This window comes from Muntiacus reevesi, chromosome 3 (assembly GCF_963930625.1).
Source record: "Muntiacus reevesi chromosome 3, mMunRee1.1, whole genome shotgun sequence".
Classification (NCBI taxonomy): Eukaryota; Metazoa; Chordata; class Mammalia; order Artiodactyla; family Cervidae; genus Muntiacus; species Muntiacus reevesi.
The window spans coordinates 236,354,952-236,373,991 of NC_089251.1; the positions used below are offsets into that span (position 1 = coordinate 236,354,952).

Consider the following 19,040-nt stretch of genomic DNA (forward strand, 5'->3'; position numbering starts at 1 on the left):
TGTTGAAGCTGAAACTCCAATACTTTGGCCACCTGTTGCAAAGAGCTGATTCATTTGAAAAGACCCTGATGCTGGGAGGGATTGGGGGCAGTAGGAGAAGGGGACGACAGAGGATGAGATGGTTGGATGGCATCACCGACTCAATGGACATGAGTTTGGGTGGCCTCTAGGAGTTGGTGATGGACAGGGAGGCCTGGCATGCTGTGGTTCATGGGGTCGCAAAGAGTCGGACACGACTGAGCGACTGAACTGAACTGAATGTAATCACAAGTGTGCTTACAAAAAGGAAATAGGAAATTAAGGCTCAGCAGCAAAAGAGATATGATGACAAGAGCAGAGATTGGAGAGTCACTTGGAAGATGGAGAAAGAGGCAGGAATGGAGAGGAATGAAGACAGTCACTAAGAAATTGGAAGAAGGAGGGAACCAAAATTTCTCTAGGGCCCCTGGAAAGAGTGTGGTGCTGCCAATACTTTGGGCTGTGACCTGTAGAAGTGTAAGATAATAAATTTATATTGTAATAAGCAGTGAACTGTGGTAATTTTTTATAGCGGGAATAAGAAACTAGCACAGCTTTATTTATGAGAATATCTGTGCTTGTCTTGAACTTCATGATTTTATTTAATAGGCCACTTTTGGATTTATCAAGGTTGTTTAGTATTATGTTTTCACCATCCAAAGCCACAACAATACCAGTGGGTATTTACTATACTCAGTTCAGTTCAGTTCAGTTCAGTCGCTCAGTCGTGTCCAACTCTTTGCGACCCCATGAATTGCAGCATGCCAGGTCAGAAGATATTAAGAAGAGGTGGCAAGAATACACAGAAGAACTATACAAAAAAGATCTTCACAACCCAGATAATCACTATGGTGTGATCACTCACCTAGAGCCAGACATTCTGGAATGTGAAGTCAAGTGGGCCTTAGAAAGCATCACTATGAACAAAGCTAGTGGAGGTGATGGAATTCCAGTTGAGCTAATTCAAATCCTGAAAGATGATGCTGTGAAAGTGCTGCACTCAATATGCCAGCAAATTTGGAAAACTCAGCAGTGGCCACAGGACTGGAAAAGGTCAGTTTTCATTCCAACCCCAAAGAAAGGCAATCCCAAAGAATGCTCAAACTACTGCACAATTGCACTCATCTCACATGTTAGTAAAGTAATGCTCAAAATTCTCCAAGCCAGGCTTCAGCAATATGTAAACCGTGAACTTCCAGATGTTAAAGCTGGTTTTAGAAAAGGCAGAGGAACCAGAGATCAAATTTACTATACTATTGGTAACCTTAACTTCTTATCAACTGTTTTGAAATAATTTAAGTAATAGAAGATTCCATTATTGGAAAGGAGATCCAACCAGTCCATCCTAAAGGAAATCAATCCTGAATATTCATAGGAAGGACTGATGCTGAAGCTGAAACTCCAGTACTTTGGCCACCTGATGTGACGAACCAACTCATTGGAAAAGACCCTGATGCTGGGAAAGATTGAAGGCAGGAGGAGAAGGGGATGACAGAGGATGAGATTGTTGGATGGTGTGACCAACGTGATGGACATGAGTTTGAGTAGGCTCTGGGAGTTGGTGATGGACAGGGAAGCCTGGCGTGCTGCAGTCCATGGGGTTGCAGAGAATGGGACACGACTGAGCAACTGAACTGAACTGAACTATGTGCCAGGGACAGCACCATGCGCTTGGAATGTGTTATCTCAGTTAAGTGCCAAGACATAACCATGAAGTAGGGGTTATTAAACCATTTTATTCACCGACAGAGGTGTCATGCAAGTCCCAGTCTGCCTGATTTTAAAGCTCATCTCCTTTCAACTTGACCTGACACTGCTCTCTGCTCTATTTCTCTCACTGGGATATAAAAATGTTAAGAATGTGAAGCACATGAATTTTCAAGGAAGATGTGTTACTCTAAATGTAACTTTTTTTGGAAAAAAAAAGGCAAAAGTTAGTTTCCTAGAAATGCCACACATTTGTTCCAGATGTCAGATAGAAATGATTTCAAACATCAAAATTCAACGATAATTGTTGGAAAAGTGAGCGAGATCATTCAAAAACATTAGGGGGAAAGTGAGAACTCTGACTTGGCAAGAACTTGTGATTTCCTAGGGGAAACAGCAAAACTTTAGAATTAGTTTCCAGAAAATTTATTGTTTAAACTTATGTTCTGCCCTGTGAAAGTAAGTCTCTGAACTCATGCTGTTCGTTCTTCAGTCGTTTTTTTGTTACCTGTATAATTTGACCAGTTAGGTTAAGAAGGGTGGTATTTTATCTCTGTGTCTGCTTCCTTCTCTCACTTCTCTCTCTTTAAAAAAGAAGAGAGTGCATCTATATTTGAATACTAACCTTTCCCAATTCTGCTTTCCATTTGGTCTGCACAGGCTGGGAGGGAGGAGATGCAAATTTGTTCTAAAGTCATCTCCTCTTAACAAACCAATCAACAAATATTCAATCAACAAACGACTCAATGGACATGAGTTTGAGCAAACTCTGGGAGACAGTGAAGGACAGGGAAGCCTAGCGTGCTGTAGTCCATGGGGTCCCAAAGAGTCAGACATGACTTAGCAACTGAACAACAACCACTCCTTGGTTCTACTAATTAGCCACCTCCTTCCTCCTTCTACCATCTGAACAATTAGTAAATTTTCTCTGTTCTCTGGGGCTTCCTAGGTGGCTCAATGGTAAAAGAATCTGCCTGCCCGTGCAGGGGACACAAGAGACACTGGTTCGATCTCTGGGGGACATTTCCTTGGAGGAGGAAATGGCAACCAACTCCAGTATTCTTGCCTAAAGAATCTCATGGACAGAAGAGCCCAGTGGGCTACATTCCCAGGATCCCAAAGAGTCCAATACTACTGAGTAACTAAGAATGCATGCGTGTTCCATTCTGTATAAAACATTATACAAAGATAGCATAATCAAGCGTTTCCTCATTATCCCCCTTGATGATGAGCCAGTAAACATTTACCAACACATTACTGTTCAACTCAGAAGTGGCAATTTTGGGTGTGGAAGTATTGCCAAAAGTGGGGGCAGGGAATAATGGGGGATCAAGGTCTCTCATGGATACCTCAGGAGGGAAGAAAGGCTGTAATCTGTTAATAGGACACTGAGCAGGAACACAGTACCCAGAAGTTCCTGACCTTGGGCGCCAAGCAGGTCAAGCTAGAGGTGTTTTGAGGAAGAGCCTTATTATGGCTAGCATGATTTCAAATACATTGTTTGGCTTGCCATTGCTGACTTAAAACACACAAAGTGAGAGCTGCAAGTTAAGCTTTATTTGGGGCAAAATGAGCGCTACAGCTTGTTAGACAGCATTTCAGAGAGTTCTGGGAAAACTTCTCCAAAGAGGTAGGGAGGAGGTTTAGTCTATAAGTGATTTTGGTGAAGGGGGAGTACAGGCAATCAAGCACACATTTTTGCAGAACGTTTCTGCTAGTCATGAGGAGCAGATGTCACCATGAAGGAATGTAGTGTTTTTCTAGATATGCAGAGATGTAAGAATTGGGCTCATAAAATCAGCTCCTAAAAAATACCTGTCTGAAGACCTGTTCTGCCAGTTTTTCCCAGAGCACAGAGGGCCTCATTTCTGCACTCCACCCTGAGCTCCTTTCAAGGGGTGTTGAGGGTCAAAAGCTGTAGCGGCACATGATTTAATCCTTGTGGAAGTAGATGGCAAGTGCCAAATCGTGGTTGACAACACTGAGGTGAACAATGTCTAGTGCAGCCAGGCAGTTGGCGGGGAACTTAGGTTTTGCAAATGTTTTGATAGAGGCATGGTTCTTAAGGCAAGCAGATAGATATTTTAGAAAATATCTATGTCTTCTGAGCTGACAGTGCATGTTTAGTCACCTGAGTCGTGTTTGACTCTTTGCAACCCTATGGACTATTGTCTGCCAGTCTCCTCTGTCCATGGGATTCTCCAGGAAAAAATGCTGGAGTGTGTTGCTATACCCTTCTCCAGGGGATTTTTCCCACCCAGGGATCAAACCCGCATCTCCTGACGCTCCTGCATTGCAAGCAGATTCTTTACCACTGAGCCACTGGGGAAGCCTGTCTGATCTGAGCTGACCAGCTGGAGGCGTTTTTGCAACTCATCCTCCAGGATAACAGTCACCACAGCCATCTCCCACCTGGCGGGGAGGATGCAAGAAGAGGGGCATCCAAATGTCTAGCGAAGCTGAGGTGTGTTGGCTGAGGTGCTGGTGTCTCAAATAACAAGCTCCTGGGCTGGGACTGTCCTCTGAGGCTCTGGTGTCTTGGGGATGGTGGAGGCCAGCTCCAGGGAAGGTGACCTCCCTGGGGAGAGACTCATGGAGTGGCTGGCTGATGTCATGTTCCGAGTGTGTATGATAGAGGCCTGTCTCAGGGTGAAATCACAAGTGCAGAACTTACTGCTAGTTGAGCACATCTCAGGGAGCTCTGTAGGATCATCAGGGTCACCTTGCAAAGGAGAGTGTGATATCTGTGACTCAGCTCTGTGGGGAGTCCTTCCATAATGTTTAGCTTCTGGGCACAGTGATGGGTTAATTGTAGGAATGTTTTGTGGATGGCAGCTTCACAATCCAGAGAGTGTCCCACTGAGATTATATATATAGTAGGATCATTAGAACACAAACCTGCCAGCCAGATGGGTCTCGTTGGATTACGCTGGGAGGCCATTCTGCCTGGGAGATAATCTGAGGCATGGTATAAGGAGGGAACGGGCTTCCCAGGTGGCTTAGTGGTAAAGAATCTGCCTGCCAATCCAGGAGATATGGGTTCAGTCCCTGGGTTGGGAAGATCCCCTGGAGAAGGAAATGGCAACCTGCTTCCAGTATTCCTGCCTGAGAAATCCCATAGATAAAAGAGCCTGGTGGACTACAGTCCATGGGGTCACCAGAGAGTTGGACACCACTGACGACTGAACAGCAGCAACCATAAGGAGGGAACAGCTCCTTACGTATCACTTCCATTGGCGCCATTTCATGTAGAGGGAGGTGAGCTCTGGGTCAGAATCCACACCTGCTAGCGTGCTGGCTGAAACTCTTTTCACAGGGCTTGGTGCTCAGCCATCCTACCTGCAGTAGTTTACCTGGCTGACTTCTGCAGGTCTCGGGGTCTACTAACTATAGGGATGCTATCATACAGGCTTGTACAATTGAGAGCAATAACTGCAACAAAGGGAGAGTATTTGCATTGGCCTAGCTTGCTGGGCCGGAGAAGGCAATGGCACCCCACTCCAGTACTCTTGCCTGGAAAATCCCATGGACGGAGGAGCCTGGTGGGCTGCAGTCCATGGGGTCACAAAGAGTCAGACTCAACTGAGCGACTACACTTTCACTTTTCACTTTCATGCTTTGGAGAAGGAAATGGCAACCCACTCCAGTGTTCTTGCCTGGAGAATCCCAGGGATGGCGGAGCCTGGTGGGCTGCCGTCTATGGGGTCACACAGAGTCAGACACAACCGAAGCGACTTAGCAGCAGCAGCAGCAGCTTGCTGGGGCCTCCTTCAGGGCGAGCAGTCTGGATACCATCAAAGATAGAACTGCTTTGGACCAGCAGGTTGTTTCCTCAACCCCCAAGATGCCTTAGGATCCTGGATTTCTGGGTTCCAATGTGGATTTCACTTCCTAATGGGACTGACACCCACAAGGCAGAGGGTCTGTGTTCCTCTCTCTGAGATCCACACAGTTTTTCCCTAGTGGCTTCTGAAGCAAAAATTTCCACTTGTAAGATTTTTGATGAATTTTGTTTAATTAATCAGCCTGAACAGTGAGGCGGAATCAGTGACCTGAGCTTGATGGCTTGTCCTGCGCCATCATGTGGGCCAATGATATCTGCATAATCATGATTTCTAAGCAATTTCCTTCTCTTAGTTTTTCTGTTCTTACAGAGTCATACTGCACAATCTGCCCTCAGTAGGGTTGCCAGTATGCAGAAGGTGGCGAGATTATTGCGAAGTCAAACTGTTAAGGGGAGCATTTATCTGTGACTGGACATGACTGACATCCTCTCTAAGATGAAGGAGGTGAATGTTCCCTGAAGGTACCGTCAGGGAAGTCTTTGGAGAAGACTGTCGGTGATATGAGGGGTTTAGAGAACATGAGTGACTGACTGGCCAGGAATTAAGCAGTATTAGAACTTGGGTTAGAACAGTATTAGAATTAAAATTTTTGTCCTTTAGGGGAAATCACTTATTGTTTAAAAGCTTGAGGAACATGTCTCTGGGTAAGCCACCTCTCTATACGTCTGGCCACTTGGGGTCAGTAAGCTAGGTGGAAATTCCGTAAGATTCCACGTTCTGGATGGATGTTGGCTAGAAGTAGGATATGACTGAACAGCTTGGGACGCAAAACAGTACCTTGATCTGACTCTGCAATGGCCAAAGAGAATGAGCACATCCCTGCTGAAGAGGGAGATTAAATGACGGGAAGCCGTGTTTCTGGAGGGAGAGGCCAGTGTAAGTCCAGTGAAATTACCCACCATAGTGGTTTCGTACCAACTAGTTCCAGGAAAGGGCAGTGGCCCTGTGATAAAAATCTCTTGCCAAAGCAGTAAGCTCTGTCCCCCAAGGGCATGTGTCCCCACCTGGGAGCCTTCCAGAGTTTTGTTTGGGAGCAAAGGGGACACTTACCTGCCACCATTTTGGCTAGAAGCAGGGTGAGGAAGATGCTGTGTCTGCTTGCCCCACCAGTCACTCCCCAAAGGCCTGATATGATGTGGGCTAACTCTACTAGTGGGTGTCTTGTCTCTGGAGGAATAGTTGTTTCTGGGGCTATCTATGTCTGATGCTCTGAGATGTGGCTCATGGGGACTTGGAACAAGCGTGCAATTTGGATAAAGAGTCTGCAACGTTGTTACGGTATTACGGTATCTTTTTGGTGTTAGTGTGTGTGTGTGCATGTGTTTGTGTGTTTGCAGAGGCATGTAAGTGGCCATCATCAATATATGTGACCTGGTTATCTCTAAATGGAAGCATCCCAGAGAGGCTTTCCCTGAATCATGAAATAATGCTTTTGCCATTGTCCAGACCAGGCTCTGAGTCTGCTGACAAAAGCCCAGGAGTCAATAAAAATGCATTCCCTTAAACAGTCTCTCTCCTAGCAGTCTCAAAATTATTATATAAGGATTCAGAGCAGGACTCCCCAACATGTGCTACTTTAGCATGTGGGTTATTTTGAGCTAAAGGCAATAGAGACCCTTCAGAAGAAACTATTGTCCCTTCCTTAACTAGCTAGAAGAATTTAGACTCGAGATTTTCTTCAGTAAAGGAATTATTACCAAGAATCTCTCATGTATGTGGGAGTCTCTGACCCTCTTATATATGTGGGGTTCCTGAATGTATCATTTGATTTTCTCCTGTTAATCCTGTTAATTTAATTGTGCTATGCTACACTTTGCCACCCCATGCAACCCACCAGGTTCCTCTGACCATGGGATTTCCCAGGCAAGAATAGTGAAGTGGGTTGCCATTTCCTTCTCTCGACCTGTGGATCAAACTTGCATGTTCCACATTGGCAGGTGGATCCTTTACCACTGAGCCACATGGAAAGCCCATAGACCTGGGAAGCCAGAAGAATTTAGAAGGGTACAGGGTAGCATTTTTCCTCCCCAACAATTACACTAATACTTCTGGAAACAAATCTATTCTTATGAATTGAAATTTTTTTTCTTTTTTAATGGCTGTACAGTTCCATTTCATGGATGTATCTTGATTCATTCAAAGGGTGTTTTGTGGGTATTCAGGTTCTTTTTAATTTTTTATAGTGAATAATCAGTAATAACAAAAAATAACCTTGTACATAGGTAGATTTTTATTTTAAGTATGTATCATTAGGGTAAATTTCTAGTACTGGGGCTGCTGAAGAAAAGCGTAAATGCCCAAGTATTTTTGAACATATTGTTAAATACTCCTGCAGAAGGGTTAATAACATTTTGTATGCTCATATGCAGTGTTTGGAAGGTTCTATGTACCCACATCCTCATCAACAGACTGTATTGTTAAGCTTTCAAATTAGAAATAATATCTCAGTACAGTTTTATTTTGTTTTATTCACATAGATTTTTGCAGTTTTAAATTTATTTATCAAGGTATAATTTATATACACATGCACAGATCTTGAGTGCACATTTTGCTGATTTCTGATAAATCTTCACATTGATGTAACCCACATGTTAATCATGAAATAGAGCATTTCCATCATTCTAGGAAGCTCTCCAGTGTCCATTCAACACAGAACTCCACACTTCCCTCCCCAGAGGCATCTACTAAGCACCCTCATTTCTTAGTTTGTGCTGTTCTTAACCTTCATAAAATAGAATCAAGTAGTATGGTCTATTTTGTATCTGGATAATTTAGTATAATATATCATTTGCAAGGTTTATTCATATTGTTGCCAGCATTATAATAATTTGTCCTTTTATTACTGTGTAACATTTTATTGGATGAACATGCCAGTTTTCTGTCCATTCTTCTGTTTATGGACATTTGGATTTCCAATATTTTGGCTAGAACAACCTTGTTCAAATCATACACACACTCACACACATTTTTCAATGGCTATGAAGTTTGCCCATTTGTTGAAGCAACTTGATTCATTCAACCAGTATCTTATGGATGGGTGAGTATTTAGGTTGTTTATAAGAATCTGTTTCTTTAGGTAATATATATAACATGCATATATTAAATTTATAACAAATTGCCAGTTTTCCCATGTGACCATCTCATTTTTACTATCACTCAGAATATATGAGACTTCCAGTGCCACAGCTTTGCCACCATTTAGGCTGCTGGCTTTTACAAATTTGTTATAAATGGGTAATGCATTAAGTGAAAGTGGTAGTCCTTCAATAGTGTTCAACTCTTTGTAACCCCATGGACTAAAGCCCTCCAGCTTCCTCTGTCCATGGAATGAATTCTCCAGGCAAGAATACTGGAGTGGGTTGCCATTTCCTTCTCCAGGGGATCTTCTTGACTCAAGGATCGAACCCAGGTCTCCTGCATTGCAGGCAGATTTTTCATTGTCTGAGCCACCAGGGAAGCCCAACACTTTAATTCTATATTATTATATTCTTATATGCAGCCTGTGTGGAGATAATGATAAACTTTTTCTTTTTAGATCTCTTAATATGGTATATTACAATAATTGGGTTTCTAATATGGAACCACCCTGGATAATTTTGTAGTAAACTAAATTTAAACATAGTGTATTAGTTTTAAAATTTATTTTTAATTGGAGAATAATTCCTTTACAATATTGTGTTGGTTGCTGTACAGCTATCTAATATTTTTAATATGCTGTTGAATTCTATTTTCTGGGATTTTTAGGATTTTAAAATCAGCCTCATATGTGAAATTAGCTTATAATTTTCTGTTTTTTTTCTTCTATCTTTATCAAGTTTAGGTATCAATTTTACGCTCTCTTTATAAAAAGACTTAGAAAATTCTTTTTCTTCTTTTCTCCCCCTAGCCTCTGGAATAACTTATGAAGTATTGTGACTAACAGCTTCTTTGGAAGTTTGATAAAATTTCCATGCAAAACCATCTGGACCTGGTGACATTTTATGAGATAGTTCTTTGATTTCTTTGTCCATTTGTTCTATGAAAATTGGTTTATTTAAGCTCTTGTATCTGTACTAGTGTCATTTTTTACAAATTACATTTTCTTTTCAATTTTATCTATCTTTTCTAGGTTTTCAAATATATTTTATGTTAATATATCATAAACATTCTCAACAGTCTAACATTTGTTTCAATTTCATCTGTTTCAATGGTTGTTTCCCAATTCATTTTTATATATTGCTGTTTTCTCTTCTTTCTTATTTGTTTGTAGTAATTTCTAATTTGTTGTAGTAATTCTTGTATATATTGCTAGATTTGATTCATCAATGTTTTGTATAGAATTTTATTTACCTATGTCCATGAGTCAGATTGATCTGTTGTGTTCTGTTTCTATAAAATCTTCATCGAATTTTTCATCAAGGTTATCCTGGTCTCATAAAGTGACCTGGAAAATATTTTTTATTTGCCACTTATTTTGAAGAACTTAGGTAATATTGGTGTTTTTCTTCCTTAAATGTTTAGAAGAATTCACCTGTTAAGCCATCTGGGCCTGGAGTTCTTTTCTGGAAAACTTTTTGAAATAACAGATTCAATTTCCGTCCATAACAGAGGACAATTAAGATTTTCTTCCTATTTATGTCTAGTTAAGTAACATTTTTCAGAGGAATTTATTCATTTTATCCAATTGTCAAATTTACCAGGCATATAACTTTTATGTACCATATACTTATTATTCTTTTATTGTTTGAGAGCTCTTTAGAGAGGCCCGCTTTCATTATAGATATCTGTAATTTTTCCTCCTTTTTTTCCCTTGCCTAGTCTTGCTAGGGGTTTATTAATTTTATTAATCTAGTCAAAGAACTAAGTTTGGCTTTGCTAATTTTTAGTGCCAAATTTTCTCCATTTTATTATTTTCTCTTATATTTTTAAAAATAATTCTTTTACATTTTGAAATTTGCTGTCCTTTTTTCCTTCAACTTTTTGAGGTTAAAAACTTAGGCTATTGATTTAAAAAAAAAAAAAAAAAACCTTAGGCTATTGATTTTCAAATTTTCTTCTTTTCTAACAAATACATTTAAAGCTATATTTTATTCCTAAATACTGTTTTATTTATATCAATTATTTGCATTTATTGTGTTTTCATTATAATAGAATGCAAAAGTAGTTTTTTATTTCTTTTATGATGTCTTTGATCCATGGTTTATTTAGAAGTGATTGCCCAGTTTCAAGTGGTTATAAATTTTTAAGCTATCTTTTGTTTTTGATTTCTAGCTTAATTCCACTATGATCTGAATGATTCCAAACTTAGAAATTTGTACAATTATTTGTATAACTAAGGTTTTCTTTGTGGCCAACTATATGGTCAATTTTTGTGACTTTTTCATTGCATTTTGGAGAATGTGTATCCTCTTTCATCAGAATTTATAGTTCAGTTTAGGCCTATGAGATCTATCTTATTGATTATGCTATTTAGGTCTCTGTTGTTTTCCTGACTCTATCTTGTGTTAAGGGAAAAGAGTTTAGATTTCCTTTTATCAGTTTGTCTCTATTGCTTCTTGAATCTCATGTAGCTTCTGCTTTATGAAAGTGGTTGGTGTGTTATTGGCTGTATAAATATTAACAGCTGTTATAGGTCTTCATTATGATTCAGAACACTTGGCATTTTAAAGTGTCCTTCTTTTCCTTAGTAACTTTTTGCTTGAGTTTTAACTTTTGGTGTCAAGAGTGCAACCGCATCAGATTGACAAGTTGTTCACCATAAACATACATAATGTTTTGTGATTATTATCTCTATGTGATACAAGAGAGAAAGAGAGTTGGCAATATTGTCTGTATATAGAGAAAAATACCCCTAACATGGCAATGAGCACCAGACTGGCCCAAAATACTGGACATTGCAGGACAGGGAGATAAAAGTACAAGGTATGATAGACAAACTTAAATGTTTGCAGGTGCCAGACAAATAAGATATAAAAATAAAGTGGGCCAGGGAAAGTGGCTACTTATGCATATTACCTGAATGTAAATGTGTAACATACACAGATCTGTGTGTGTGGGGTGTGTGTGTGTGTGTATGTGTGTGTGTGTGTGTATGGGGGCACAATAGTGAGTTGAAAATCATGTGACCTTTCAGAAGGAGGCAACTGGTACACATCTTTAGAAGAGATTTGGTTTGTGGGTCTAATATTGTCTGATGACTTAATTTTTTAAGAAATATGAGAACTCAACATATTAATATAAAATACCTTGGTTTTTTGATGTAGGCTGAAAACATTAAAGTACTGTGCAGCAATTTAAACCATGAAACCATATCTGTGCATCAGATTTGGAGTATGGCTTACCAATTTAGGAAGCAGGGATATTTGGAAAGAGTGGGACCCTAAAGAAGAGAGAATACAGACATTGATGAAGAAGCTTGAAATTTTTATTTAGTCTATTTTTTACATACTGAAAGTTGAGCATTTTTAAGACAAAAGTTTCAAGAAGAAAATTCTCTTTCCCATTTCACAACTGTGGCTACCAGTCCTTCTCCTTAACTTATTATAATGCAAATATGTTGTGATTGGAGTGATTTATATATACAAATTATATCACAGAAAAATAATTTCATTGCTAAGCAGGTTAGCAGAAGAAAAGAAAGAGAATTCTGAATTATCATATTTTAAAGTTGATATTTTAGCATTATTTTGACAATGGTGTATTCGATTTATAATCTTTTGGTTATACAATATTAAAAGAAAATTTATTTATTTGCATGCAAGCAATATGGCTTTAGAATACAGCTGTTAAATTTACAGAACTTAAAATTTCAAACATCCCACATGGCTGGCAGGTGATATTGTGAAGATGATCTTGAGAGTAATGAATGACACACTTATTTCCTAGAAATTAAAAAAAAAGAGAGATACGATTATTTAACATAGTATAATACATAGATGATAGTTAATTTAGCCAGAAAATGTTTCAATGATTTATTTTGATAAAGGCTGTTCATCTTCTCATTTTATGCATCCATTTGTGTTTTGAACTCTTCAAATATTTACCTTCAAAGATGGCTTATCCTAACTTGTCTCTAGCGAGAAATATAAAGTGTACAGATAATTATAAAAAGTAATTAAACCAAGCTATTACATGCCTGTTAATCTTGGCATTTAAATTTCACTGCTATACTTATTGCATTAAGTATTTAAATATCACATATACTGGTATTTTACTTTGTGCTAAAATTTCAACATACACAGAAATTTGCAATATTATTAATATATGACCAGTTTAACATCTCCATACCTGTATTCCTAATGACTTGTCCCTTACCAACATTCAGGAAAAGTGTTTGGAATCAGTGAATGAAAGGATAAAATTGCAATGATCAAAAACAAATATAATAATATACTCTTGAATGATTCATAATTTTGATTGTATACCAAGAGAGTAAAGACTCTCTCCTTCACGTAGCAACAACCTACAGCAGTATGATAATATTTATGAAAGTTTTGAAGGTTTCAGGGATGAACTAAAATACAGTCACCTGTCAGTAATTTTCATCTGAAGCAACCAGTTTATAAAGTCTCGGGTGGCAAGACTATCGAGAACGGTGTTCATCTCATCAGAGAAAGAGCCATCTGCGTGTCTGCGGCGGAGTTCTTCAACGATGTTGACTTCTTCTGGGAAGCTGAGAAATGGAGGGGTAAAATCAGCATTTGGTTAGACGTTTCAAAGAAATGCTTATTGGTTGCCTGTCACTGGTAACCTGTGTAAGGGTCACTGAGAAAACCATATGTTTCTATTTACATAGGGCTTACTACAAAAAGCCTCATAGAAACTTGAATGGCAGACAGGGAATTAGATAGCCAAGTGCAGAGCCAGGACCCGAAACAAAGCCCTTGTCTGTATTCCAGCTGCTTCTAAGAGTTCAGTGTATTGTCAACACAGAACTTATTATTGAAACTATTAATTTGTCTCTATTCAGAAAGTGGACAAAGAACTGGCACCCCACTCCAGTACTCTTGCCTGGAAAATCCCATGGACGGAGAAGCCTGGTGGGCTGCAGTCCATGGGGTCACGAAGAGTCGGACACAACTGAGTGACTTCACCTTCATTTTTCACTTTCATGCATTGGAGAAGGAAATGGCAACCCACTCCAGTGTTCTTGTCTGGAGAATCCCAGGGACGGGGGAGCCTGGTGGGCTGCCGTCTATGGGGTCGCACAGAGTCGGACACGACTGAAGCGACTTAGCAGCAACAGCAGCAGTTGCATATTCAGAAAAATATAGTATATCCTATAAAACTAATGATGAGCAAAACAGCCTTGCCAAGTACAGTCTTATAAACCTTAGTCTATATTAGATATTTTCTCTGACTGGTTTATTTAACAGAATTTTTGGTATCTCTTTAAAACACTATAAAATAATCTCGTGTGACTATTTTTGGATTGATTTTATAAATTTTATTGCTGCTGTTTTAAAAATCAGTGACAATACTAGTTCCCTTTTGTCTTGAGAGTTCCTTAAAGTCTCAATACGCTTATTGAAAATCTCACTAAAGACATCCCTGATGGTCCAGTGGTTAATACTCTGTGCTTCCATCTGCAGGGGCCCTGGGTTGGTCCATGGTTGATCCACATGCCATAAGGTACGGCAAAAAAACCCAAAAAACAAAAATCAAACAACTAAAGATAAAAATAGAGTGGAACATGACTTTCTTGATTTTCATAAATCAAAGTCAATCAAAATGGTCACAAGAAAATGAGACAGTTTCTTTGGTCGGTGGGTCTGTTTGGCTGTGATAAGATGCAAGGAAGTACTTAAAGGTCTTAGGCTCATTTTCAAGCATAATAATTTAATGATTATCTCTATGGTAGTCTCATAAAAAAATGGATACATCGTTAAATAGATGAATGTTTCCACACATCTTTGTTTTGAATGTCATTTCATTAAACATCTTCAGTTCCTTCCTGTCTTCATCACATTTTTACCTGAATACTTACTAACACATAAACTACGTAAATATTTAAAATGAAACTAAGTTTTCAGCATTATTTCTTCTCTTCCCTTATCCCTAGTTTTCTGGGACAGTCCTAGTTTAAGCTTATTTTCCTGGTGTGGTTATCAGAAGCACTCTGTTTATCTTCAAAACTATCCTGGTCTGGCAAATTAATACCTTTTAATACAACTAATACTGGGGGATAAATAGTAACCTGTGTGACGCTATCATTAATACTTGCTCTGAAAGATAGAACAGATGAAACTTTTGTAAACTGTCTCCCACCAACATGAGTTATTTCCTTTGTGAGACTATATTAATGGCTTCATAATGCAGATCCATTTATGGATAACTGTAATCTAAGTTTTCAGCATCAAGCAAAAAAAAAAAAAAAAAATTAAATAAGAATGTACAGACTTACTCTCGCCTTCCTCGGCCTTTCACCAGCCAAGCAATGAATTCCTTGGCAGCTTGGCCTTCCAAATAAGAACTTACATCACTGGTAAAGGTCCCTTCAGCATGTCTCTCAAATTCATCATGACGTTTGGCAATGTTATTCCTGAAAGAAATGTGAAAGTTAAATTGAAGATCTGTCTCTTTAGCAATATGGTTCTCACCTATAAGCAATGGCAGCTTCGGGTTCTGGATTCTGTGTGGAGGGGGCTTAGAGGGAGATTTGGGGAGATGAGGTTGTGTAGCGGACTCATCAGAAAGCTGCGTTAGTTATCGGGAGTGAAGGTTGATGGGGGCAGTCTAATGACAATTAAGGGAGGCTAAGCTCCCTCACTCCATCCAGTGACCCATTTTCACCTCCTCTGCTTGTCTGTGTCATTAACGCTTAAAGCTGCCCTTACTTCAGTCCAAAAGCATGAGGGCTAGCTACTGTGCCATGCCACTTGCAAACAAAGCAGCAGCTTGTCATTTGTACACATGGGGTCGTGTGTGCGTGCTTGGTCGCTCACTTTGTGACCCCATGGACGTAGCCTGCCAGGCTCCACTGTCCATGGCAGGAATTCCTTGGCAGGAATACAGGAGTGTATTTCTATTTCCTACCCTGACACATGGGGTCAGAATTAGTTTATTGAATCAAAGAAAAGTAAAGGAGTGTCACAAAATGTCATTGAAAGGACCACAGGATAATGGATTAAAGGAAATGTGTGATGGGCTAGCAGTGAGGAAAGCTAAGAAAATGACCCTACATCACCCTCAGGTGTGTACAAAATGCCCCATGGAAGGGGTTGACCAGAAAGATGGTCAGTTGCTCCATCACATATAAACCGTGGAATGTTTTATCTTAAACACAACAGAAGTTGCCTGGGAGTTAGGATTATTTTACATTCATTTGCCAAGTTGTGGCATTGTCTCTCTAGAAATGAAGACAGTTTGCATTTTTTCAAATTTGTTATTTCTCCTGTTTCACCAATGCAGGCTCAGTAACTCGGTCATGTCTGACTCTTTGTGACCCCATGGACTGTAACCCACCAGGGGCCTCTGTTCATGGAATTTTCCAGGAAAAAATACTAGAGTGGGTTGTCATTTCCTCCTCCAGGGGACCTGCCTGACCTACGGACGGATCCTTTATGTCTCCTGCATTGGTAGGCGGATTCAATACGATTGAGCCACCCGGGAAGCCCCATCTGTAATCCTTAGCAAGAACTTCTAGTGTCTTCTTTGACCATGATCACCATCTTTCCTGTACTCTCCACTTTAAGAATTTTTGGTCAACAACCCTGTTTAATTCTTCTTGCTGGTTTCTCTCTTTCTCTCTACCCTTCTCCATTCTATCTGGACAAACATATTCCTTTTCCTGATTTTTAGATTCATTCAGCTACTTTGCATGCATAACTCCCTCCCTTTATGGGCCACCCTCCAAAGAAATTGTGAAATTCCACCATCCCTGTGAAACCCTTGTGGCTGATTTCCTCCAGTAGCCTCATGCAGCAAATACCCCAACACTGTCAAAGAAATTCAACATTAAAATGTATGCCTTACGATAGGCTTGTGTTCCTATGTGCCTTCTTCTCTCTTTATGCTATGCTGCTAGGCTGTAATTTTAATGTGTATCTTGGATTGTATTCTACAAGAAAAAGACTGCATCTGTTTCCATTCCTTACCGTGATGAACTTGGCTAGAGGATACTTTGAATGTGATCATAGTCATAAGTTTGAACCCTACAAGAGAATGAATTTGCTCTTGTCTTTTGGTCAGGAATTAAATTCCTAACCTTGCCGTTTCATAAAAAATCAGCTTTCAGTTTTAAAGTAAAATGGGCAACAGAGTAAATATTGCTAAGACCAAAGTTGGGAAAATTATTTAAAGTCTATGTTCTATTTGAGGGTAGATAAGAGTTTTGAAGGGGTGACGTGTGGGACATGCAAAGGCATAATACGGAGGTTACCACCACCAAGCTTAAAAATCATCAGAATCAAGTGAGTTTATGAGCATTATTTGATATGTATGATAACTTAAGAAAGTCAGGAAGAATTTTAGACATATTTAGGTAATACATTTGAGTGTACATTTCTGATCAGGTTCAAATTCTTACTTGTTTCTCTTGGTACTCATCAACCACTGCACGAAATCCTGGGCACGCCTGGAGTCCAGGTACTTGCTGTAGTCACTGGTGAATGTGCCCTGCGAGTGGCGCTTGTCTTCATTGATCTGATCTGGATCGCTGAGTGAGTCGGTCTGGAGAGCTGGGAATGAACTGTGAAGAACAGTGATTGGTGCAACTATATCTCTCCTAAAGAGTAGATTCACTTGAGAAGCAGCTTCTTTACAAAATATAGAACCACATGAAGCTGGAAGGCAGGTTCCCTGAACATTTTAGTTGGCAGTTCAGAAAGACCTTAATTTGCCATGGGAATCCCATGGTTTTACCAGAGTTGAATATACTCTGATTTGGAATTCTAGCAACTGATTTTTCAACTGGCTTCTCTTTTTCTGAAATAGGATTAAATAAATCTTTTTTTCAACAAATTCATTTACTCATTATGTTAATAATGCCAGAAGAGAGCAACACGCTTTGAATATTTTAAAAGAGTGAAGCGTCCCCAATCATTTTTGTTTGGGCAGCAGATTTATATCCCAAATTCTGTTTTGCATATATTATTATAAAAAAGTAGCTCCATCACCTGGTTATGTGGCAGCTAATGGAAAGACAATTAAAAGTTTAGAGAAAGAAAAGAAAAAGCCCACTTGCTAATTTGAAACTATGTAGTGGATAATCCACATGCCAATAATCAACAGTTGGTTGGCATGGCTATGTAGGGAAATATTCAATATGATTAAGACTCAAAATAGAAATGAGATACTATTTTTACCTGTCAAATTAGCAAGGATTAAATACCGGGGAGGATATTGTGAGAGGAGTATTTCTATAATGCCAGTGGGAATGTGCATGTGTATTAGTTTTCTGGAAAGCAAGTTGGCAAGATATTATAAAAAATTTAAACTCATTCAAATCCTTTGACATAATTATTTTACCACTAGAAATAAATCCTCAGAAAATAGTAAGAAATGTAGGAAAAATGTTATTGGCAGGCTTTTTGTAGGAAAATTTGAAGAACTCTTAAGTATTCAAAAGAGGAGGGGTAGCTAAATAAATATTGTACATTTATCAGATGAAATAATATGTAGTAATTAAATATCACACATTTAATAGATATTTGTAATGTTATAAAAATAATCTAACAATACAATTCTTAGAGAAAAAATACAATACAAAGCTGTAAATGACCTGGGATGTATTTATATACAGTACAAGCATATTGTCTATCTTGAATGTGCACGTAAAATTTCTTACTAATTTTACAATTAATAGGAAACAATGTTATTTTTTAAAATAAATAAAAAGAAAAAGCTGGTATGAATAATTAAAATGATCTACCATGCAGTGTGAGTAATGAATGGACAGACAGGATCAGCCAAAGATTTCAAAGAGCTATAATTTCCCATGTATCATATTTTTCAACATTCTCCACTCCTTTGGTTATGAAATAGCATTCTCTTATCTATACTCCAGAAAAGCCTTTATCACAGTGATACTTTAAACATTTGAAAACTGTGCAGGGCATTTATTCCAAATTACTGAGACCTACTTACTAGTCACAGTTATCTTGGGCTGTATTATAAGCATAGTGCTATGTTAGTTCAAATCTAAAGATTTAATACCTGGATTTCTCCTCTGTGTCCTGAAGGGAACGTTGCCAGCTGCCTTGTACCAGCATCACAAACAATCCAGCCACAAAGTAAAGGCTTTTCATTTTTGCTGCCTGTTTAAACAGAGTCAGGGGAGACATAAAGACACTCAACCATATTTAAAAGTGTCAGGTGAATTAGTTCAGTTTTGACTAAGTAAATATTGAGAGTAGAAAGAAAAAACTAGTCATCAATTTTATTTTGATTATATTTATAGCTTAATTTAAAATACAATATGTTTTTCTTGCAGGGTTTTTTTTTTGTGGCTAAAAAGAATACAAAAGATGTGTAGCACTATGGAGCTTTTTC

At 38.9% G+C, this 19,040-nt stretch overlaps 1 protein-coding gene across 1 annotated transcript; it reads right to left on the reverse strand.

The window, feature by feature from the left end:
• Nucleotides 1–13,073: 13,073 nt before the first annotated feature.
• GCG (glucagon) lies at nucleotides 13,074–18,796 on the reverse strand. Its single transcript, XM_065927872.1, has 4 exons — nucleotides 18,705–18,796; nucleotides 17,077–17,238; nucleotides 14,953–15,090; nucleotides 13,074–13,221 (listed from the first exon to the last, which is right to left on the reverse strand). The coding sequence occupies exons 1-4, from the start codon at nucleotides 18,794–18,796 to the stop codon at nucleotides 13,074–13,076; spliced, it is 540 nt and encodes a 179-aa protein (XP_065783944.1).
• Between the last annotated feature and the right edge of the window lie 244 nt (nucleotides 18,797–19,040).

Coding starts and splice junctions, on each gene's coding strand:
- GCG (XM_065927872.1), bottom strand. CDS start 18,796: ATGAAAAGCCTTTACTTTGTGGCTGGATTGTTTGTGATGCTGGTACAA. Junction 17,239..18,704: donor GACACAGAGGAGAAATCCAG/GTATTAAATCTT, acceptor TGTTCTTCACAG/TTCATTCCCAGCTCTCCAGA. Junction 15,091..17,076: donor ATGAGTACCAAGAGAAACAA/GTAAGAATTTGA, acceptor CATTTCTTTCAG/GAATAACATTGCCAAACGTC.